General features: G+C 47.1%; 1 protein-coding gene across 2 annotated transcripts in view; it reads right to left on the bottom strand.

Moving 5' to 3' along the window:
* Positions 1-14,322: 14,322 nt before the first annotated feature.
* LYN (LYN proto-oncogene, Src family tyrosine kinase) overlaps positions 14,323-24,011 on the bottom strand; it is a gene marked incomplete at its 5' end in the record, with an annotated part of 107,093 nt that continues 97,404 nt past the window's right edge. For both annotated transcript variants that reach the window (XM_079722466.1, XM_079722467.1), the window contains 2 exons: positions 14,323-14,921; positions 22,963-23,094. In XM_079722466.1, the coding sequence (XP_079578592.1) occupies positions 14,719-14,921; positions 22,963-23,094 (335 nt within the window). In that variant the 3' untranslated portion in view covers positions 14,323-14,718. The remainder of the gene's footprint in view (positions 14,922-22,962; positions 23,095-24,011) is intronic.

Genomic DNA, 24,011 nt, shown 5'->3' with positions numbered 1-24,011 from the left:
CTGCGAGAGAACATCTTAGCGCAGCGAAAGGCTGTTCCTTCCCAGCACCACGAAGACCCCAGCCTGTTCCCGTTCAAGCCCCAGACAGGTTCATTCTGTGTCTGTTTTTGCTGGAGGTGATCTTGGAGGCAGCCCCTCCTCCTGGTGCTTTGTCCCGGGAAAAGCCGCCTCTCCTCAGCCTGTCTGGGGCCTGTTTCCCACCCTCTCAAAGTCCCGAGACTCTCATGCTAGGAGCCCCTTAAATCTGTGAAAAGCAACACAGTGCAGAGCATTCACGGTACAGACCCTGAAAGGAATGCATGGATTTCCAGCTTTTATTAGACAGGTAACAGCAGCTCTGGTGCTGTCTTTGTAACGTCCTAGAATTGGAGGAGAAAACAGCAAAATCTTCAGAATCATAAAACCTGTGTTGCCGTAAAATAAACGTCTGTCCATCTTTGATCATCGTAAGACCCAGGCTCTATTCTTCCTCTAGGACCTGGGTGTCAAAGGTGTTTTCCTTCATGTAACAGGGGCCGGTCTTGTCTCCCGGCTGACCTTGGCCCGCTTCAGCCATGGACCCAATGTGACGGTTGTTCTGATCCGTTCCTGTCGTGAAAGGAAAACGTGTCCCAAGGACTTCAAATAACTGCCCAGAGCGTGTTGGCAGGAGGAAGCACCCAGCCCCTTGGGCCAGAACTTCTGGGGCCCTCTGACCACCACCCTGTCGCGGCTCACCTGTTGGTCCTGGGTCTCCTCTTTAGCCAAATCCCTGCTGTTTGTTTAGAGCCCGGCGGTCAGGTGCCCAGCCCAGGCCAGAGCAGCTGTGGGTCAGGTCTCTGACTCTGTTCCTAACTCCTGGTTTCTGCTCCAGACTCATCCCTGGGTGAGGCAGCTTTGCGTTCTGTTCATTTCTCTCGCCAGGAAAAGCGTTAAGCTTTTGCCTTCTGGACCAGGGGGAGACCGCCTCTGTTTCATCTCCTGAGTGTCACCTGGTTAGATGCAGCCCAGAGAACCTGGTGTGGGCTCAGGGCATGGGGAGGCTCCGGCTGGGCCTTTGCAACCGGATCCCAGGTTAGGGCCCCGCACAGGAGCCACGGTGCGCGGAGGGGCACACACGCTTCCCGGGAAGAGGGGGGCAGTTCCCAGCAATCACAGGGCTGACTGAGCTTCAGGGTTTTGCCCAAATCCTTGTGCTGTGCTGTATTACCATGCAGGCTGAAATCTCTCTTCAGGAGAAAATAACCCATGCCTCTCTGCTCTGTGTTTTGCATTTCACTGTTGGGTTTTGTTTGTTTGGTAGCTGGTTAGTTATAATATTCCCAGGGGAAAAGACATCAGCTATTACGATGGGGTAAATTGCCAGCTGTCACATCACACCTCAGGTACCATCATTTAAGTTGGACAGTCAGTGGCTTGGTGTCAGGAAAATGATTAAGCCCCAAAGCTAAGGGAAATTTCTGTGTGAATAAACAAACGAAAAAAGCTAGAATAAATTATAACCTGGATAAATTGTTAACAGGGCCTTTAAGTTCTCTCTTAACTAAATCTTAGTGAAATCTGAAAAACAAAAGCAAAAACTAATCTTAACTGGAAGATGACTTCTTTTTTATTTTTTAAATTGAAGTACAGCTGATTTACAATGTTCCAAGGTGTACAACAAAGTGATTCAGTTATATATACATATTCTTTTTCAGATTCTTTTCCATTATGGAAGATGACTTCTTAATCCAAGGACATACCTCTTAATCTAAGGTATGACAGACAGAAATAATCACTTCAGGGGCCTATCTTAACATGCCTTTGTGGTCAGAAGAGGGCAAAGAGTGTCAATCAAATTAATAAGTGAAGTGGAGTTTTTTCCATCTATTCTATATGCGAAGTACATAGGAAATTAGGGTGGGGAATACATTTTTGTCATCTATATTCTAGGCAAACTGCTACTTTGGTTATTTGCAGTTGAAAGGCTCCAGTTATTTCAGCTGTGTTTGCTATGACACATTTTGAAAAAACATTCAGGTTTAAAACCAATATATGTTAATTAACATTTGAGGTTTTTCCCTTGAGATGTTTTAGACCATAATTGACCCCATTTTTCCTCTTTTACTATTTATTCTTAATAAAAGTATAACTTTATGAATAACAATTTGATATTAATATAAGCATGGACTTATTAAACAAGGAAACTTTATGTAAGTGTTGGGTTCAATAACACAATATTAATATATAGCTTTATGGTTTTTAGAGCTGACACTTGGAATTGAGAGCTGCTATCCTATAAAGCTTAAGTTATTTTGTAACTTTAAAAATCAGCTATATTATTACACTTTTTCATCAGTTTGTATTTCTGATATGATCTCTTTCATGCACATTATTAGTGGACTGAAGTTTTGAAAATCAGGCCTTTATCTTATAAACAGAAAGATTCTAGGCTGAGGCTATAAATGAAACCAAGTTATTGCAGTTTGATTACTCAAGTCATTTGGTATTAAAAGGACTTCTGGGAGGGATGGGGGAAATGTGCTTCCATTTCATTTTTCTTTTCAGTTTTGAACTAGGATTTAAGGTAACGTACAGCCGACGAAAGAGAAGTAACCAGAACCACCACTGGTTCATTTACGTAACAGAACACTAGGTGGCACTGTCTTCCGCAGGAATTGGCTAGAATTGACCAAGCGTCTCTTTAAACCCATTTGTCAGGGATATGTGTGTTATTTTGTGTTTTCCAGAAGTCAGATAAAAATACTCCCTTCACTTTCTGTTCTTAATGAAGTGTTAACTTTATAAATAAGCACCTACACTTGTAACAAACTGGACTTCTTGAATAACGCAACTCTGAGTAAATGACAGGTTGGTGACTATGGCTTCCGGGTACCAAGACTCAAGGAACTTGTTTACCTTTCAGCTGTTGTTGCTAATAAACTTTAGAACAGTTTTAGATTTACAGAAACATGTCAAAGCTAGTACACCTTGCATCCAGTTCCTCAGTATTAACATCTGGTAACACTTGTCACAGCCGATGAACTGATGTTGATGACTTACTATTAACTAAAGTCCAGATTTTATCCCAATTTCCTCAGTTTTTACCTAATATCCTTTTTCTGTACCAAGATCCCATGCAGGTGACCGCAGTACACGTGGCCGTCCTGTCTCCTCTAGTTCCTCTTGATGACCTTGACGGTTCTGAGGCTACTGGCTGAGAACAGTGTAAGATGCCCCTCAGTTTGCATGTGTCTGATGCTTTTCTGGTGATCGAGCCGGGTTATGGATTTGGTGGAGGAAGACCACAGAGGTGCCGGGCTGTTTCATCACCTGGTGTCATGCAGTTGATATAACCAATCACTGTGCATGTTGACCTTGGTCACCCGGCTGAAGGGGTGCTTGTCGGGTTTCCCCACCATCAAGGTACCTTTTCCCTCCCTTTCTATACTTTCTCCTTGGAAGCAAGTCACTTTGCACAGGGAGCACTTAAGGAGGGGATGTGATGCTTCACCTCTTTGAAGGCAAAGTACCTACATTAATTGTCTGGAAATCTTCTGCATGGGAAAAATGTCTCTTCTCCTCCATTTATTTACAGAATTATTTATTGATACCAGTGTAGACTCATGACTATTTATTTTACCCTCTGGTTTATAACCCAGTACTACTTTATTTATTTTGTTCCTCAAATTGTTCCAGCTTTGGCCCTTGGGAGATCTTTCAGTTGGCTTCTGTGTCCCTTTGACATACCCCCATCAGTGTGTTTTTTTTCTTTTAAGCAACTTTTAAACTTTTAAATAGATTCTGTTCAGTCTACAAATAGGATTTAGCTCCATTATTCCGTGAGCATGTCTCTTTTCCATTATTGGAGTAATATGTTAATAATGAAAATTGAAAGGTACATGAAAGTAGAAAGGAAAAAGCCCAATTCAATCTCTGTTATTCATGTGTTCCCTTAAAGTGTTTCTTTTCTTTTCTCATTTTTATTATTTTGCAGACTTTTTGACATTCCCTCCTTAAAAAATGGCTCTATTCATTCTTTGTAAATAATTTCGTATTCTGATTATTTCTATTTAACAATACATCATGGATATTTTTCTATTTTATTATGTACATATCACTTAAAAAGTCCTCCATCGTTTGATTAACCTTGCCTTTAGACTTGAATTGGCTACTAAGTATCTTTAGTGCATAATTCTGGATGCAGAGCAGGCCTTTAACACATAGGGACTGAATAAGTTATCTACTGAAATTATCTGTTTCAATATTTTGTAATTATATATAGCGATGAAATGAGTACACTTGAGCCTATAAGGTCTTTAAGCACTTTTACATTATTCACATATTTAAGAATTCTAGAAGCTGAGCTAGGTCCGATAAGAACAGCAATATTTTTGAAGCCCTTGATTCATAATTAGATTTTACAAAACTGGGCAAATTGAATGACGCTAACCCAGGGAAAGAAAGGGGAAGATATTGTCCAGACTATGCAAATAAGGCAGGGGTCATTGGTTGAGAAGCTAAACAAAATGAGCCGATTATTAAGAAATAAAGCTTTTCGTAGAAATGACATCTGATTCAGAGCCTGGGTGTCACCCTTCTCAGCATGAATTCTCACTGCTTTACTGAGAAATTATGCAACCGACTTAATTCAACTTAGTTCAAGAAAGGACGGGAGGAGGGGACTCCACATCCTGAGCGGTACTAGTCGCCTAAACCTCTCAGGAGCCCTCATAAGTGGGCAGAACAGTGAGAATTCATATTTTCCCCTAAGATCTCTGGTTAATTACACTACTGTGCTATCCCAAATGTTCACTGAAAAGTTAACACAGGTACCTGAAAACACCAAAGCTAGACTCTTGCATTTGAAAGGAGGTTGTACATTAAAAGAATGAAAAGAAATTTCTTTCTGTCGCTTTTTGTTTTAAAATGATTTTTTCTCTCAAAGGAGAGCATCCAGCCGTTGTTCTGCATTACACGGTGTAATAAACACGGGAGTTTCGTTGTGGGGATTCACATTCAGATGTTAAGCCTCATGCACATTGTCGATGCTGGTTTGGGGCCGTGTGTCTGGCGGGGAATCCTCACCCCTGATTCTCCTGTGAGGAGCCTGTGGGGTTTTCACTTCTTCCTGCTTCAGTTTTGTCCTCCTGGAGAGGGGACCCTATTTTCTCATCCACAGCTCTTGTCCCAGAAATTTGTATATGTGTAAATTCACTTCTCAGAGGGCTTCTGTGGCACACTATTGACTAACAAGGACAAAAATATTTATCCTGATTTGACTCTTTTTTTTAAAATATAAATTTATTTATTTATTTTTGGCTGCATTGGGTCTTCATTGCTGCGCGCGGGCTTTCTCTAGTTGTGGCGAGTGGGGGCTACTCTTCGTTGCGGTGCGCGGGCTTCTCATTGCCGTGGCTTCTCTTGCTGCGGAGCACGGGCTCTAGATGCACGGGCTTCAGTAGTTGTGGCACGTGGGCTCAGTAGTTGTGGCGCACGGGCTTAGTTGCTCCGCAGCATGGGGGATCTTCCCGGACCAGGGCTCGAACCCGAGTCCCCTGCATTGGCAGGCGGATTCTTCACCACTGCGCCACCAGGGAAGTCCCTGATTTGATTCTTTGGAGTTGAGAGTTTCCTTCTGACTTTTAGGTTTTTCACACTCTCTTTTTCTTTATTTCCTACTACAGGCCCGAGCAGCCCTTTGGAGTGTGGCTGGGACATTTTCAAAGCTGTTGACAGATGGGGAACTGCTCTTCAGAGAGGTAAGTGACAACGTAAATGACTGCGGGGCGGGGGGATGTTCTGGAGAGCGGGGTTGGGGGATGTTCTGGAGAGCGGGGCGGGGGGATGTTCTGGAGAGCGGGGCGGGGGGATGTTCTGGAGAGCGGGGCGGGAGGATGTTCTGGAGAGCGGGGCGGGGGGATGTTCTGGAGAGCGGGGTTGGGGGATGTTCTGGAGAGCGGGGTTGGGGGATGTTCTGGAGAGCGGGGTTGGGGGATGTTCTGGAGAGCGGGGTTGGGGGATGTTCTGGAGAGCGGGGCGGGGGGATGTTCTGGAGAGCGGGGTTGGGGGATGTTCTGGAGAGCGGGGTTGGGGGATGTTCTGGAGAGCGGGGTTGGGGGATGTTCTGGAGAGCGGGGTTGGGGGATGTTCTGGAGAGCGGGGTTGGGGGATGTTCTGGAGAGCGGGGTTGGGGGATGTTCTGGAGAGCGGGGCGGGGGGATGTTCTGGAGAGCGGGGTTGGGGGATGTTCTGGAGAGCGGGGCGGGGGGATGTTCTGGAGAGCGGGGTTGGGGGATGTTCTGGAGAGCGGGGTTGGGGGATGTTCTGGAGAGCGGGGCGGGGGGATGTTCTGGAGAGCGGGGCTGGGGGATGTTCTGGAGAGCGGGGTTGGGGGATGTTCTGGAGAGCGGGGCGGGGGGATGTTCTGGAGAGCGGGGCGGGGGGATGTTCTGGAGAGCGGGGCGGGGGGATGTTCTGGTCCGGGTATCCTCAAAATGAAGTACATTCCAACGAGTCCAGCACCCAGCATGGTGCCGGCACAGGGCAGGTAATGGATAACTAGCCGTTGATTGAATACATGAATGAATAGCTGGTATTTTGTTGGTATACGTTTCCCATAGTGGAGATTAATTCATCCTATTTCCCATCCACAAGTTCTGGCTTCTTTAGGAAAAGGAACTCATTTTAAATGATGGCATCAACAACAAAATACTACAGTTTCTGAGGACTGTGGCAAAAAATAATAGGAAAGTGTTCTGTCTCCCCAGATAGCTATGCTTTGAAAAAAAAAAAAAAAAAAAAACAGCTTGGCATACTTACATGTCCCTTGGAGTAAAGATGCAGTGACAGATGACGGTTTCCCACAATAACTATACCTGTGTGTGTGCGTGTGCACATGACTGTGGACAGAAACCCACGAGCTCCTTGCGTTTTCTCATCACGAGAAGCAAAGATGCCCCGAGGTTATCACCTTGGCTGCAGGGCCCACTCTGTCCAGTTTCCTCCTCCCTCTGGGGCTGTTGGGCCCTGGGTGGGCTCAACGGGCACTCCCTCACCTGGGCCGTTCCTCTCCTGCCCTCTCCTACACTCTCCTGCCAAGCCCCACACCCTGCATCTTGGTAAACTTGGCCTCACAGTGTGGTCTGTCTGTGCAGTGATTCTGGTGACAGCCTTTCCCGCTGACCCCAGCACACAGTCCACTGGGGACCGGGATGCGCTCGCCTCCGTAGCCCCGTGCTCACGGCAGCGTAGGGCTGGGGAGAGCCAAGGCTCTGAGAGGTTTGGGCGTCCTGGGTTAGGTTGGATGGGCGGTGCCAGCCGCCAGGCCAGGCTGTGCGGGGTCCTCGGCCCCTTGGCAGCTGCAGGAAGGCCCCGCGTGGTGAGCCAGCTTTGACGTGTCCCAGGGAAGCCTGGGTTCATAACCTGCCCCCGCACTGGGTGCAGCTGGGTGTCATCTGTTCACCTTTCTAGCTCATGGTCTCTATTTCCCAAGACTGAGTGTTATGGCTGATTTGTGTCCCCCGAAATTTCATATGGTGAAGTCCTTACCTGCAGTAACTCAGAGTGTGTTTGGGGATGGGGTCTTTACAGAGGTAACGAAGTTAAAATGAGTCTGTGAGGGTGGGTCGTCATCTGATGTGACTGCTGTCCTTATAAGGAGAGGTGATTAGGACACAGATGTGCACGGAAGGAAGCCGAAGTGAGGACACAGGGAGAGGGAGGCCGTCTGCCAGCCCAGGAGAAAGGCCTCAGGAGGGGCCCACCCTGCTGACACCTTGATCTTGGACTCCCAGCCTCCAGAACTCTGAGAAGTGAATGACTGTTGTTTAAGCTGCCCATGTGGGGTGCTTGTTACAGCAGCCCTGGCAAACTAACCACTGGCTTGGATAGAGGTCCCAGAAGATTCTGGGTCGGGGCAGCCGCCAGGCCCATCCCCAGAGATGACCAGGGCACAGCTGCCGGTGTCAGCAGGTGACCAGGGCAGGCAGCTCTGGGCGATGCTGTCTCCTCCCAGGGCACCAGGAGGACCTTCTGAGGCCACAAGGAAAGCTCTGTGCAGCCTCTCCTTGGCTTGCAGACGCCGTGTTCCCAGGTGTCTTCACACGGCCCACCCTCTGCATGTGCTGTTTCCTCCCACGATGGTCTGGTATTAGGGGCCTACCCGGGACACCATCTAAGCTTAACTGATTACATCTGTAATGACCCTGTTTCCAAACAAGGTCCCATTCTGAGGTCCTGGAGGTTGCGACTTCAACATACCATTCTGGGGTGACACAAGTCAACCCATAACTGTTGCCAACCCCCAAATCTAATTCCCTAGTTTGGTTTCTCAGGGTTATAATTTGAATATTTAAATCAATATCACAGATGGGGGAGGTTGCTAAAAATTAGAAAAAACCCACCCAATCTAGAGAAACCCGATCTCTGGGTGCTGGACAAGGGTCAGGGGGGCGGTCTGCGTCCACAGTGTCCCCCAGAGCAGCCCTGGGGAGTCTGGGAGCTTAGCCTTTCTCCGCTTTCCTGCCCTAACAGCCTCCTCATGGGCCTTCCTGTCCACCCATCCCCCACACTACTGGCCGACTGGACTTTATCACATCTCTATTTCACGAACACATTGACTTAATTGTGTGCCTGACTCATCATGAGATGTTACTGCATTCATTCCTTGTAGCAACCACATGAAGTGAGTTCTAATCTTACACCTATTTGGGAGCTGAGCTCTGTGAGCAGAGCTGGGCCAGGAGGCAGGCGGTGCGGCCCCGCCGTCCACAGGCATCAGCCACAGGCATCAGCCACAAGCATCAGCCACAGGCATCAGCCACAGGCATCGGCCACAGGCATCAGCTCTGAGCTGGGCCCCGCCCCCGCCCCCAGGCTCTCAAATGCATAGAGCTGCCAGCATGGCTTACCTGGGCCTCCACCTTCTCTCCTCCTGGGGCCTCATCCCCGGTGACTGCGCCCACCCCCCACCCCTACTGCAGAGCGAAGGTGGCCCAGGACCAGGCATATCAGCTGCCGTTCTCGGGCCCCTTCCCACCTCCAGCCCAGAACCAGAAACTCAGCGGGGGATGAGGAGGCAGGGATTTGTGATAAGGAGGTGATTCTGAGACACTCTCAAGTTCGAGAATCGCGCCCAAGCTCCACGCGTCTGGGGGGCTCTGTCCTTGAAGCCCCCCGACGTCCCTACCCCACCCACCCCCTCGCTGCAGCCTTTCTCTGGAACTCCCCGCGGCCTCTCCTTCCGCTGCCGGCGCTCGGTCCCTCTTCAGAGCCAGTCCTGAAGGTCACTTCTGTGTGAAGCCGTTTTGCTTTACCTCCGTGCCTGCTCTTGTAACCAGCCCTGCGGTCTCTTCTCCCGCTGCCGGCGCTCGGTCCCTCTTCAGAGCCAGTCCTGAAGGTCACTCCTGTGTGAGGCCGTTTTGCTTTCTCTCCGAGCCTGCTCTTGTAACCAGCCCTGCGGCCTCTCCTCAGAACGATCTCCTCCACCTTCTGTACCTGAGTGTTTCCTTATAATAGTTTTCTTGCACTTGCACGGTCATCACTGCACTTGGCCCCTTAAAGCCGGCCATCTGAGACTGTTCAGGACTGTGTTCAACAAAGCACTGGATTGAATGACTGCTATTAACCCATGGAAAACCTTCTTTAGAGCTAAGTACATGGACAGAAAAGAGATCAGGAGTGATGATCGGCTTTGGGAAAAAAGTGTCTTACAAAGAAGGATTCAAAAGATAATCCTTTAACAGGGCAGTTGTTTTAAAGTGATTTATCTCTCCCATCAAAACATCTGGGCTCTGGCTCCCCCCGACAGTCTGAAGGCTTCCGTGTCTGATGTGTTCCCAGTTCTGTCACATGTGCCCGCCTGCCCACATCAGAGAGACTCTCTCAGGGCACTTAGATTTGGGAGTCTGCCGTCTAGTGCTCAGAGTTGGATGGAACGCTCCCGCATGGTCTGACTTTCGTGAAAGAGCATCTCTTTTTGTTCGTGGTCCTTTGCCAGCTACTTCACTCTTTATTTCAGCAGCCACAGCTCACTGGCAGCTCTGTGGGCAACTAAACCCACGAGATGCCTCTCCTCACTTGAACTGCGAAGTCTCAGACCTCCCTGACACGCATCTCATCAGAGAGTATGTTAATGACTATGTTGTTTCAAACAGATGCATAAATACTTTGCATCCTGGAACATGGCTGCATCAGATGAGTTTTGAGGAACCACAACCCCCATGTCGTCTATTTGAACTGGACTCACCACTGACACTGAAAGGTCTTGCCTGCACTTCAAGCCCTCTGGCCCGTCCCCTTCACCACAAAAGCCCAAAACACTCCAAACCAAGTTTTTAAAGAACTCATTTGGTGGTAAAACCTGATCAAGAGCTATTTATAGGCTATATTCGTCCCACTTCCTATGAATTCAGGCATTTTTTCCTGCAGAAATGTTTTATTTGATTAATGGTTTCTTCTCTAGTGTTCACTGAAGGTTTGCCACCAAATATTCAGGATATTCATTGTATTAACCTTTTAAATAAAAACAAAAACAAAAAACAAACCTTAAATCAAAAACACATCTGACCCTGAGGGTAGCAGATGAGGGCTTAAGGACTTGTCTGAGCCCCAGCATAAGTATAATTTTTTTTTTTTTTTTTTTTTTTTTTTTTTTGCATTACGTGGGCTTCTCACTGCTGTGGCCTCTCCCGTTGCGGAGCACAGGCTCCGGACGCGCAGGCCCAGCAGCCATGGCTCACGGGCCCAGCCGCTCCGCGGCACGTGGGATCCTCCCAGACCGGGGCACGAACCCGCGCCCCCTGCATCGGCAGGCGGACTCCCAACCACTGCGCCACCAGGGAAGCCCCATAAGTATAATTTTAAAAAATTCACAGATTGTTTTCTTGCTGTGTGGCACGGTATTGACTTTTGGTGCTGTAAATAAAGCCACCTTTGGTTCTAGAAGTTCTGTATTAACATTGCACATTGGCCAATCCAGATTATATCTGACAAATCTCTCCAACGGCCTAGAGATGGAGGCCACCAAGACTGCCCCCATCATTTCCAGATTTAAGGGAAATATTCACTATCACTCGGTGACCATCTTGGGAGCCTTGGGACATTTTTGGCACTTGCTCCTACTCAAAGTATTTAGATTCTTAAGAACACAGGAAATTAAATTGGAAGGCTTTCCTCCTACACATTTATCATATTAGAACTTTCTGGGATAAAATTTTATCAGTTTAATACAGTTCATGATATGAAATGGAGCACAAATGTTATCAAAGCATTTTATTCAAAAGCGTAGTCTCTGTAAGTTGTCTTTAAAAAGTGTGAATGGTGAGTTAAATTATCGCATGACTTTTCTCCCCATATTAAAATTTTTAGAAGAAATTTCCTCTCACATCTGTGTGGACTCCAGTGGGGCATTTTTAAAGTAATTCCTTTGCCCACTTAGAATATCCAACTGAGTCAGGAATATTCCACTGTAAAGGTATTTCACTTGTATTATTTTGCAAGAAAACATGAAGAGAAGCCAATCTATTCCTTTTGTGGCCCGGAATGCCTCTGATTTCTCAGCCGTGCAATAGTGATAGTACCATCCAGAACTTCAGGAGTGACTGTGTGAGTTCAAGGTAATTTTTTAAAGTGCCAAAGCACAGAAGAGAACAAGGAGAGAATGGTGGGTGTATGGGTATCTTTGTGTATTTATAGTCATCATTCCCATCAGGAAGAATGGCAAGGTGTCCTCAGTTCATCAGGTAGTCAAAGTGTAGAGACAGAGAACTGAAGTCTCATTCAACCAGCAGAAGTAGAAATGAAGATACAGAGAGGAAAGGTCGGTGGTGTGAGCTCATCTCAGAGATGCTCTGGGCAGAGAACACCAGACGCTTGGGTGTGGAACGTGGCAGTTAAAATCATAAGTGTGGGGGGCTGAGCAATTGTTTTAATTCAGTGAAGCTTGTGAGATGCTGGTGTTTTGCTACTGAGTACCTTTCAGCAGCTACTGCCCAGGATGTAGTTTTTTTGAGCAAAGGGAAAGCCTTCACCACAGGCAAAATGAGAAATGAGCTTATACTTAGGTTTCAGTGCCCTTGATCTATCCCACTGTGTAAGCAAGTAAATATGGCCCCTCCTTTAACTGACCCCCTTCTACACTCTTGGGACAGGAGTCAAGGCATCTGTGGTGTACGTATCGTGTCCCCTAAAAGAAGGCCTGGACATGCTTCCCCAGTGGGATTCTGACAGGCCTCGGGAGGCCTTCTTGGAGGGGCTACAGAAGTACCAAGTGTCCCCTCCTCCTTGGGACACGTGTCAGGCCTACGAGCTTTACTTTAGGTTCTGTGAGCTTCCTGTACCTAAGGAAGGAAAAAGGCACATTTCCTCCTCCTTCTTCCTCCTTTTTGACTACATCCTCCTCAGGGAAACTGAACTATCTGGGGAAAGAGATGGTCTTTTTTTGGGCAGATCACTTCGCAATATGGGTCAAAGCTGGGGGGCGGCTCTCAAGCCTGGGCATGCATTATACTCACCTTAAATTCACTGGGAAGCTTTTCAAGTACACTGACACATCCCCTCCCTGCTCCCCCAGAGCAGAACAACAGAGTCAGTGACTAGGGGTGTGGGGGAGGATTCCGTTTTTCAAGTTCTCAGTGACCTGGGACGTGAAGATGTAAGCCAGCCTGCACGCCTCTGCACACCGAGATTAAACAAACACCTACCCAGCCCCTGATTCTGCCTGCCAGGAACCCTAACGGTGCGTGCTGTCCACTGAGCACCCTGTGTATGGGCACAGGCTGAGAGTAAGCCAGGAGGCCCGAGGTGACGGAGGAGATGCTGGAAGCAAAGGAGCACAGACTTGACTGAGGGGGACAGTGGAAAGTAAAATGTCCAAAGGAAGCAGAATTGAGAGGAGAAAAACACGGAGAAGATGAATTTAGTAATTTCTTAGAGACTTCTTTTTGCTTTAGGGACTCCTTACACTTTCTCTCCACGTTGGGTCACGTGTGTGATTCTGAAATAAAGCGTGAAGAGGTGGGCGTTTGTAGAAGATGCACCGTGGCGAATCAGGTGACCAGCTGTGCAGGCATTAGATGATAATAGTTCACCTTTGTGAAGATGTCTCTTGTGAATTGAGAATTGTAGACTGTTTTAGAAAGGACCATTAAAAAATATAAATATCACATGGGAAAAGAAGTTAAAATTTAGGGAAAGCAAAATATACCATCACTTTCCCCAGGCACCCAACATCTAGGCAACACAAACAAAGTGAAATTGTAATGGTGCTTGCTAAGCCTGTTTGAAAACAAATCCTGTTGGGCCCCCATAAAGAGATAATCAGGTGTCCAGCCCAGCAACTCCTCCATTCTCCAATCTGAAAACACTCAAAGGATGGAGGTAGAACTTGTACCCAATTTTGTAAAGGATGTTGTATCTAATGGAATCACCTCTCATCCCACCCCACCAACTGGTACTCATTTTTATATTGATGACAGTAGGAAATGTTAAACACCAGTGACAAGCTTCATGTTACTGGGCCAGGTGTATTAAAACAAAATCAAAAATTGAAATATTAGGTATATACACAACAGCATAAGTGAAATGTGATGTGATATAGCATTTTCCATTCAAAGTTTACAGTAGAAAAATTTAATAAAGAAAACCTCGTCTCTCTTGCTCCAGTGGCTCAGTTGAGCCTTCTGACTCATTTATTTTCCATCATATCTTCATATAAATAGTCTCACACAGACCTTACACAATTTAGAAAAGATTGCTGAATCACAAAAATAGCTCCCAAATATGGCATTGTTACTTTCTAGAGTATGACTACAATGAATACTTGATCATTAAAACAATATTCAAAATCATTTGAAGCAATAAAGAAAATTCTGATGTTTTGTAAGGCCCTAGAAGTTTCTGCAGAGATCAGAATCTTATTGTTCTTCCAAACTACAGTGTCCAAAAAAGTCTGGATACAGGAAATCGTGGATTTGAAACGCTGAACCGTTAAAAAGTATTCCTCCTTATGGCAGAGCAGTTTCTAAAGCTCCTTTCCAGGGTGGTCTGGGCAAACCCCGGCTGCTGGGGTGGGGTGGGGGGTCCCCGTCGCTTAACACGGCTGCCCTGTCTGCTTGCAGGTGACACTTTCAAGGGAAGAGACCCCCCCTTTTCTCAGCTGGGGTTCTACACGGTCTCCACCAAAGGGAACATTGACCAGTCCCAGATTGCGGGGGTTGGGGATCACTGAAATCTGGGAACGACACCGAAGCTTCTGACTGCACCTGCAAAATCTAACAGGTTGGATTAGTAAATGTTTTTTTTAAACAAAGGAGCTAAAGCATAGAGAAAATACAAAGAAGCATCACGAAAGGCATATGGTTATTTTACTTTTATAAATGAGTTTAGCTGTGCTCCTGTCTGGGATTTGCTGAAATGGCCTCTGAACCTCTGAGTCACACATCCCGTTGTAAACACGAGGCCGATATGGGTGCACTTTTGGTGGGACAGGTGTTGTCGTCTCAGAAGCCCACATCCAGATGTTGGTCTAGCGAGGCCGGACTGCCCACGGGGAGCAGGTCAGGCCACGCACTGGTAGGCAGTGGCCCCTGAGAGCAGAATCCTTTCCCATGGGGGGTGTTCTTCCTGAGTGTTAGCCTCGTGTGTGGGAAGCAGGGGTGGCCGGTGACCCCAGCCCAGGAAATAACTAGTGAGCAGGGATTGTTATGTTTTCCTTTTAGGAAGGCGGCCGTCCCGTGAGTGGCCTGAGTCCCCTGCGCCCTAGGGCTGCTGCTGGTACTGGCCCTCCGTGGCCGTGTAGAAGTCGTCCAGGACGCTCTGCAGGTAGTCGAACGTGGGCCTCTCCTCGGCCTTTTCTTTCCAGCACATTTTCATGATGTCGTAGAGCTCGTCCGGGCAGTTCTCCATGCGGGGCATCCTGTAGCCCTGCGACAGGGCGGTCATCACATCGGCGTTAGTTCTCCCTGAGGCCGAGAAACCACAGGTACCATTTAGAAGCCTGACCCAGGCTCACGCACTGCAGTGGTACCCACCTCCTGCATCTGTGGTTGAAGCAAAGCTTCGGAGGCTACCATGGGCTGAACTGTGTTCCCACCATGCCCTCCCCTGCAAACTCGTATGTTGCACTCCTAGCCCCCAGGACCTCAGAATGTGACTGCATTTAGAGATGAGGCCTTTAAAGGGGTGACCAAGTCAAAATGAACCCTTTAGGGTGGTCCCTAACTGCCTCTGACTGGTGTCCTTATAAGAAGAGGAGATTAGGAAAGGCCAAGGGAGACACATGGAGAAGACGGCCGTCTCGAGCCAAGGACAAGCCTCGAGAGAAAGCAAGCCTGCCGACACCTTGATCTTGGACTTGCGGCCTCCAGAACCAGGAGAAAATAAATTTCTGTTGTTTGAGCCACTCAGTTTGTGGTATTTTGTGCTGGCAGCTCTGAAAACTGGTACAGAGGCTAAGGAAGTTTCTGTAAGCGATGAAATAAATGTTAGTACAAAGGAGATCAAGGCAGCATTCAGTTGCCAAAGCGAAAACAGGCAAACGTGGTAAATGGAAGACAAAGTGAGTTCTAATGACAAAAGGACACTGGACTTGACAGACCTTGTGAATGAACAGCCCAATCCTAACACTTAATCTCACTTTCTTTTGTAGTATTTTTTTTTCCAGCTTCTACCTGTAAAACCAAAAAAATCATTTTCCCGTACAGTATCTCATACCAATACTTTTTCAAAATTAGCTTTTCATCGTAAGTCTACTTAAAGAAGTCAGGATCCTTAAGTCAGCCGGACCAGTTGTTTAATTCCCGCTCCTCAGATGGTCCCGGCCTTCAGTACAGGAAGATGCAGGGTCCGCCAGGCTGCGGGAAGGAGCACATCTCAACAGCTGGCGAGGGAAGTGGGCTGCCCGCTATTCCTACGGGGCTCTGCAAGAGAGCTGACCACGGAGGATGGCTTTGACTATGGTCACATGTCTCAGGGCAGTTCAGATGCTGAACTGTCCATCTTTGATACTGAGAATAGCTTTAAGGGAAAAAAGGTCATTTTAATAACATTTTCCTCCAGTGCTAAAATGGGATATCGAAACACGCTCATCTAGCACTTTTAGCAGGACTTATCCACATCTGGGTGTTCTGCCTATTTTGTGGCTACCTTATTCTGTAGGGACATGGGCTCCTCTAGTGAGGAGATGTACCTCATGCGGAATATTTTCATGCGTAGAACACATATAATATCTGGCACACGGGGAACTCCATTCACCCCAACCATTTCCTTTCCATAGTTATCTCCTTTCCATAGCCATAGATTTTACCACTAGTGGTCACTGGAAAGATCCTAAAAGATAACTAGACAGTTTAGGGGAAACATCTTTGACTTGATTGGAAACAGAACCTTCTTTTGAATTTATTCTCAAATCCGTGTTTTTCAAATTGTGGGTCACCACCCATCTGGGATCAATAAATTGATTTTGGGGGAGCTACCACTATTTTAAAATATAAATTACCAATATAACAGAGTAAAATAGAAAAGATCAGAGTGCGCTGTACATGGCAAAAGTCAGTGTGGTTTTGTGAAACTTTTGTTTTACATATGGAGCGGGTTTCTGTCTATTTCTTACCGTGGGTCATAATCAGTGACCTCTGAGCTCCTGTGCCCTTAACTAACCTTTCTTCTTCTAAGGACACAGTGACTGAAGGGCCCTGCCTGGATTTAAACCCTGAAAAAAGACACGATTATTTCTGTCTTGGAAGAGCCCTTGTTTTTGAAATGGAAAGACCCAAGCCAACCTTATAACTGTTAAGATCTCTTGAAAGTTGTTTACATGGTGAATTAATTTTGCTCAAGTCTACTTCTGAAACATCATCTTCGTATATTTGTGTAACGGGAATGTTCTAACTGGAACGCTTCATTTGCTTCTCATTGCTTGAAGCCAAGGGGCTGATTTGCATCGCTTTCTTTAATTGGGGTTCTGGTCTCCATAAATTATGTGGCTTCAACATTGCTCTGGCTTCTGTAACTAGCCAAGCTCACTTGGATAAATTTCTGAAGAAATATCCGTGTTTACTTCTACATGGGCGTTGGGGAAAGTTCTGGGGTCCTGGCAGGAGGATTAATATCCAGGATAAAGGAAACAGCAGCTGGACCTGCAAGGCTGGGTAGGAACACCTCTTTCACCTCCTTCCTGGAGAAGGCTCAGTTGCATAAAAGGTCAGAACGTGCCCACAGAAGATAAATCAACCTTTCTAGGGCCCACGCTGCTGCACTGCAGATTTTCTTCTTCCTTGTTCTTATGTGTTCTCCTAACCCCAAAGAACTCTCTCAATGATGCAAACAAAGGCCAGGCACGCACCAGCCTGCCTGGGGAATCTGACTTGATAAGAGGAATAAAAAGAAGGAAATCTGAAGTCTTTCTTTTTATGTACAAGTAAATCTACCAACAAAATACGGCTATCAACGGACAAGTCTGATGGAAGAAAGAAAGAGAGGAGAGAGACCTTGACCGAACCCTAAGATCAAACCCGGTGCTGGTCTGTTACTAGGCTGAAGAGAGCAAACACCCATTGGCTGGTGATCTTTACAGGCAAGCAACCTCATAGTCCACCCTCCCTCCTTTCGACAAGCGTGTAGTGAGTACTTCCTACGGGTCATGAGCTGGCACTAAGCTCTGAGAGGTACAAAGATGACTAAGACCGAGTCCTGTGCTCAAATGGCACACAGCCCAGTGGGGAAGCCAGCTCAGGAGACGGAGCCGGGGGGCGGGCAGGAGGTGACATCTGGCGTCGGTAGGAATTGGCAGAGACTAAAAGTTGGTGAAGGGGCAAGGGAGGGAGAAGAACGCAGTACAGCAGAGATGAGAAGAGGCACGGGGGTTAGCGACAGGAGACAGAAGCCCAGGCGCTCCAGGAGCCAGGACAATCTGTAACGGCAGAGCGAGCCTGTATGTGCGAGCAAAGGAAGTACAGCCAGTCCGGGACCGCAGTCTCCCGCCCAGTGGGACTTCCAAAAGGGCAGATTATTTTTTTCGGAGCACTGCTTGTGATGGAGCATTTGCAGCAGGATGAGTTTCCTGATTCTGGTTCACATATAGCTTAAGGTGCTAGATATATCTATCTGGCAAGAAGCAGCCAGAAAAGACACGATGCTTCCGAAAGCTTCGCCTTTTTCAAACCTCCTTTCTCTTTATGAGAGCGAAGCAAAACAAACCCCCAACCACAAAGGTCCCCTCTAGTTTCTTTACAAAATTCCTATACAGATACGACGGCAGTTTGGCTTTTAAGATAGTGAAGGATCTTTTTGCCCCACCTCACTTTTCCCCTTTAATTCATCCCCAAACAAAAAGAGAACAAGAAAGAGAAGAACAGCGTCTCTGATGTAATCAGGAGACACCTGTCAGCCGGAGGCAGAAGTGGTCTGAGCCCAGAGGAGGAACGTGGCCCAAGCGCCCGCCAGAGAGGAGTCAGCAGTGGATGTCTGGTCACCACGACTTGGGACGGGGCACTCCCGGGCTGCGGTCAGTGCTGCAGGCGGGACTGGACCTCGAACCCGCCTGGCAGGTGCCCAGGTCAACGCTGGAGGAAGGGAAGGAGAGAAGATCCAGGCCCAGTGGATGGGGTGCAGGGGGCGCGGAGGACTGGAAGCAAGGAGACTGAGGCGCACCTGGCCTGGGCCACAGCCTGGCTGCACCTGAGGACGCCAAGCTGAGTGAAATGATCCGGCACAAAAGGACACATACGGTACGATTCCACCTACAGGAGTGCTGAGAGCAGTGCAATTCCGGAAAGTAGAGACGGAAAGTAGAACAGAGGTGACCAGGGGCTGGGGGGCAGGCGGAATGGGGACTTAGTGTCTCATGACCCTAATGACCACAGTATCAGTTTGGGAAGATGAAAAAGTTCTGGAAATGAATAGTGGTGATGGTCGCACAGCACTGTGAATGTACTTAATGCCACTAAGCCATACACTTAATAATGGTTAAGATGGTAAATGTTATTCTATGTTTCTTTTACCACAATAAGAAAACCCACAACAACAGCAAAGAAAGACACTGATGTCTGCTCCCCAGGGCACCTCTGGAATGCTGATGGCCAGGCGGTACTCCCAGCGGCAGGGCCTGGAAGATCCTCTTCAGAAGGAACTAAATAGCCCCAGAGAACAGACCTGAAGATACTGCGGGGTGAGGATGCCGACAGGGGGCCCGGTGGTCCAGAGACCCTGGCTCCCACGAGACGTCTCAGCGAAGCAAGGGCGAGAAGGTAACCCTCAGAGGAGGACAGAGGACAGGATGACAGCGACAGAAGCGTAGACAGGGGGCTCTGAGGACCACCCCAGGAGGTCTACTGTCCTACCAGTGAGTGATTTGGAGAAAGGCAAGGAGCGAATTTTCAAAGAAGCGACATACAAAAACTTCCCCAAATCTATGGCTACAAGTTTCCAGGTCAAAAGAACAAAACAGGTACCCAGCATAACGTAAAAATGACAGAAGTGTCACGCCAAGGTACATGGCCATAAATCTCAGGGACAAAGAAGGATCTCGAATTCTTCCATAGAGGAAACGGGATCCTAGGGAGAAGACAGCCATCAGCCGTCAGGCCAGCCACTCGGGAAGCTGAAGTCAGTGGAAGAAGTTGCTTAAACTTCTAGGTGAGAACGTCTGGTGGACTAGCGTTCGCAACATAAACAAATTTGGTAACTGGACTTATTTAGCCATTTAAGTATATTTAGGACACGAATCTCTCAAGAAGAAGTCCTATTTGGAGCGGGGTCTATCTTCTAGGTATGAACTAGAAGAATATTATCTTTGATGCCTCCAATTTTCACGAGACAATCTCCAAAGTCGAGTACGCAACAATCGTGATCTGTTTACACATTCGGTGTCCCCACCCATGAGGACAGAGTGCTTCACGGCAACAGCTTCTGGTCTAGGGGCTACACATTTAAATTCATAACTAGGGGCTACACATTTAAATTCATAAGTAGGGGCTACACATTTAAAAACATAACAATAAAATATGGTTGCAATGGACTAACAGTAAACGAAGACAAAGGAGTTTTGAGATTTGCCCCAAATACAACAAATAGGTGCAAAGCCCTTTCCTAAAAAGCAGGTCATGGAAAAGCCCTTTTCTGCACTACATCCTATGTGCACAGAAGTTCGTGGTGCCAGCTGTGCCAGTTCAAAGCGCCTATTCAACGAGTAGGATTGCAAATGGGAAACGACACTCGCATGCTCCACTAGCACTTACTTCGTATTTGACGACTAGAATTTTGGTAAGTTTATTAACAACATTGTACATTTGATTCTCACATTCCCAGAGTCTGTTTTATGTGGGTGCTGTCCGTTTTGGCATCTAGTCACTCTGTGTATTTGGTACAGCTCTAGTTATACATGCCTTGATATTCCTGGGATGTCTCTGACGGATGCACCAGGAATTGAGAACAGTGGCTGCCTTGGGGGCAGGGGTTGCGTGGCTGCAGACAGACGCACCTGTCACCTTACACCGCTTTGTACCTCTTGGACTTAGAACCATGTGACCATATTCTTATTTAATAATAACTAAAATGGAGGAAAATCTTTACTTAGGAAATAACAGTCTGTGTATGATATTTAGAACTATGAACAGCAAATGTTAGGATAAATAGCCAAGACTCCTGAAAGCCAATGCGTCTCAGGAGCCGACAAGAGTGAGGCCCCGGAGGCGTTTCCATCAGAAGCCTTTTGCACTACCTGATTTTTTAAATATATTTTTTAGACAAGAAGTAAAATATTTAATGAAAACATACTTGTAAAAAGTTAGCCGCTTCAGGAATTTATTAAGAAAAAATTCATGTAACCTGTTATTTCATTGCTCAAGGATAGTAACATTTTGATATATTACACCTTTCAGTCTTTTTTTTTTTCCTCTGTTCATTTTATTGGAGACTTTCTTATTGCTTTTCTGTTTTTATTCCCCTTTTCTTTCTCTTAGTGCCTTTTTATTTTGCAAAGCTAGGCATATAGCTTCTAAACCACAAAAAGAAGAGACATATCCAGCACTTTTCCGGGTAAAGAAAGTGTTCTCCGATAGCTTAATTGTCAGTGGGCCTGTCATAAGCAGTTTTATAACAGTGATGGAACTGGCATGTGCTGTCTATGTTCACCAGTTTCCATGCGCTCTATGAATCGAGTCCTCCGACAATTAAGTAAGTAGGATTGTCCGCTCTGTTCACATGTCCTAATGCTAGAGGCTCTCATAACATACAATGCTTGTGACTGGGAAACCTCATCAACCTAGAACTCCCGAAAGGATGACACATCCCTGGTCCTATCAGAGGACAAGAGACTGCAGAATAGACCAACTGATGCTCTCTGGTTGGTCCTATTAGGTTTGTGTGTGTGTGTGTGTTGTGTGTGATTCTCACTGCTTTTCTACTGGTTATTTTATAATTTTTATGGTTTTTCACCCCAAGCATTTTCTAATCGTGGGCATTGAGCACAGCAGGTCAGACTGAGGAGACCGGGATTCCGCAGCAGCTCTGCCAGGAGCTCGTGATGCAGTTCTGGGCAAGAGTCCGCTTCTCGGAGCCTCAGGGCCTTGTGTGCACATCACTGTGGAGCATGCAGTATATACCACACAACATGTGTGAGGCTGTATGTTTATCTGATCAGATGTCATATATATATATATATATATATACATATATATATACACACACTCTGAGTGTAGAATCTTTCTCTATAGGTTATAGCTTATAGATATATAATGTCAGATATCCGGGCTGATCAGGAAATACTGTCCCCATTTTGCAGTGGTGCTATTCATGAACTTCAGTGTCTAGAACAGAGCGGCCGTCAGAATATGAAACGTGGGCACCAGAGGGGTTTCACGGTACAGTCAGCCCACTGCGCAGGCACCACTGAAGACCTTCCCCTCCAGCTGGCCCCCCGGCCCCCGCTTCTCTACGGCTCCACCCCGAGGAGCAGGGAGGGTGAGGAGGAGCGCAAAGACCGCGCGACTGCTCTGTCCCAAAGCTTCCGGTCTCCCGGAGTCGGGGCCGAAGCGCCTGCTCGGGACCCCGTGGGTCACCCAGGCCCTTCTGTCAAGTCACTGAGTTCCCCGCTGCTGCAGGGATCACTGTCTAGAACCTGCAACCCTACCCCACCCCCCGATCTCCACGGCGCCCCTCCCATCCTACGCACTGGCCCGATTACCAGTGATTATTATTAGGGATTGTTATCAGTCTCTCCCTCCTCAAGTACTAGCTCTCAAGGGCAAAAGCTGGGACTGCTCCATCCGGGCACCTCATGAGTGCCTGGCACCCTCAGATACTTTTTGGACGAGGGAATGACCTAAACATTAAAGATTTAATTTAAAATTGGCCATGTCCATTAATTTTGTTAAAAGCCAAACATTAACAAGAATGTGTCAGCTTGGGGAAAATTCCCTCTTCTTGCACATTCCAGCATGGATCCTGGAAAAAGGGGGAGCTGGAAGAATCTGGCTCCGAGGAGGTTAGGAATCCGGAAATACTGAACGATGTCCCCACATACAATACGTCAAAGACCTGAAGAATCTTTCACTCACACACAGAGGTGGTTATTTCCTGAAGAGGCAGAGACACCAAAGTCCCTTGTATGAACTTCTGTTTCAAAACTGACGGAGAAAGAATTGTAAAAGCCTCATCTCCATGTCCGTATCCTCCTCCATCAGGTGGACTGCTCGGGAGGGGCACCTGTGTCTAATCCTCTAATCCATCCTTATCAGCAATACCTGTGACGGTGCCAGGCACATTCTTGGCAGCAAGTGGTGGAATTAATTAGCGAAGCAAAAGAATATGCACTCAATCAGGCAAGAAGGCAGAGAAGTTTCTAAGCATATTTTAGGACACCTTCCAGTAACGACAGTCAAAATAAAGTTCTAGCACCATGGGCTTACTTTACTTTTGGATATAAGTTTATCTTTTTATGACTCGTGCCACTTGGCTTTTTTCTCCTGTATACCAAGTGAATGGAAATGGATAAGTAACTGATACCTGGGTAGGGAATTTTCCCATAGGTGACGATTTCGTACAGGAGAATTCCAAAGGACCACACGTCAGACTTAATAGTGAAACATCCAAAGTTGATTGCTTCTGGAGCTGTCCACTTAATGGGGAACTTAGCACCTAGGGCAGAAGACACAGGTGTTTTACTTGGGTCTCTGAGCTGAAACAAGAGTCATGGGCGTGTGACCTTCACACTTTCCTTTGGGGGGGAAATTTTAATGAATTATTTTGAACAGGTTAGCACATACACACAGTAGAAAATAGAGATGGTACAAAATGTCATACTAAGAATGTTTGCCTCCCTCTGTTTCCCTCGTGGGCATTCCCCTCTTAAGAAGCAAAGTTTCTTGTGTATTCTCTTAGCGAAATCACAACTAGCACACTTGAAAGATGAGAACATGACACCGAATGGAAAGGCATCTATTCTTAGCCTGTACACCTGTCCCTCGACATCAGCCTTCTAGAGCACGTATCCTTTGTGTTCAAATTTCCTCTAATGACCCAGAGCATGTTTATATGGAATATAAGTATCTCGATGTGTATATTCTTGTGGTTAAATCTCTTGAAGCCTGTACCAACGGGGATTTTAGATGCTACTCCAAGCTTTCATTTGATAGGACCAAATATTACTACTCTTCTAGGAACTGCGTAGGATGATGATCTGCCCAGAGTGAGACGATGATGAAACTAGGTTTCTCACGAGAAGCTGGTGAGGCTCAGCTTAGCCTCAACTTAGCCGCCGGGTCACATTGGGAGGCAAGCCTGGCCCCGGGGAACTCGCAGGGTCACCTCGAGGGAAGCAGGGACTCGGGCCCTTCTGCACCCTGGAAAGGCAAGGGCTTTCCACCAACTACTATAGAATTTTTAAAATACATTTGACTTCACGATGTCTTTGCTTTAGACTTTTCTGTGAAGTCCAGACCTAGTGCACAGGGCGGGGCCAGGAAGGGCGGGGCTGTGGTTGGGGCGGAGCCAGGGGCGGGGCCTATGTGTGGGGAGCCTGGGGTCCAGCATGGCCTTGGCGGGGTTTCACTCCC

The sequence above is a fragment of the Hyperoodon ampullatus genome, assembly GCF_949752795.1.
Source record: "Hyperoodon ampullatus genome assembly, chromosome: 17".
NCBI classification, from domain to species: Eukaryota; Metazoa; Chordata; class Mammalia; order Artiodactyla; family Ziphiidae; genus Hyperoodon; species Hyperoodon ampullatus.
Note: the sequence above shows the minus strand (reverse complement) of the source record. Positions and strands in the feature narration are given on the sequence as shown.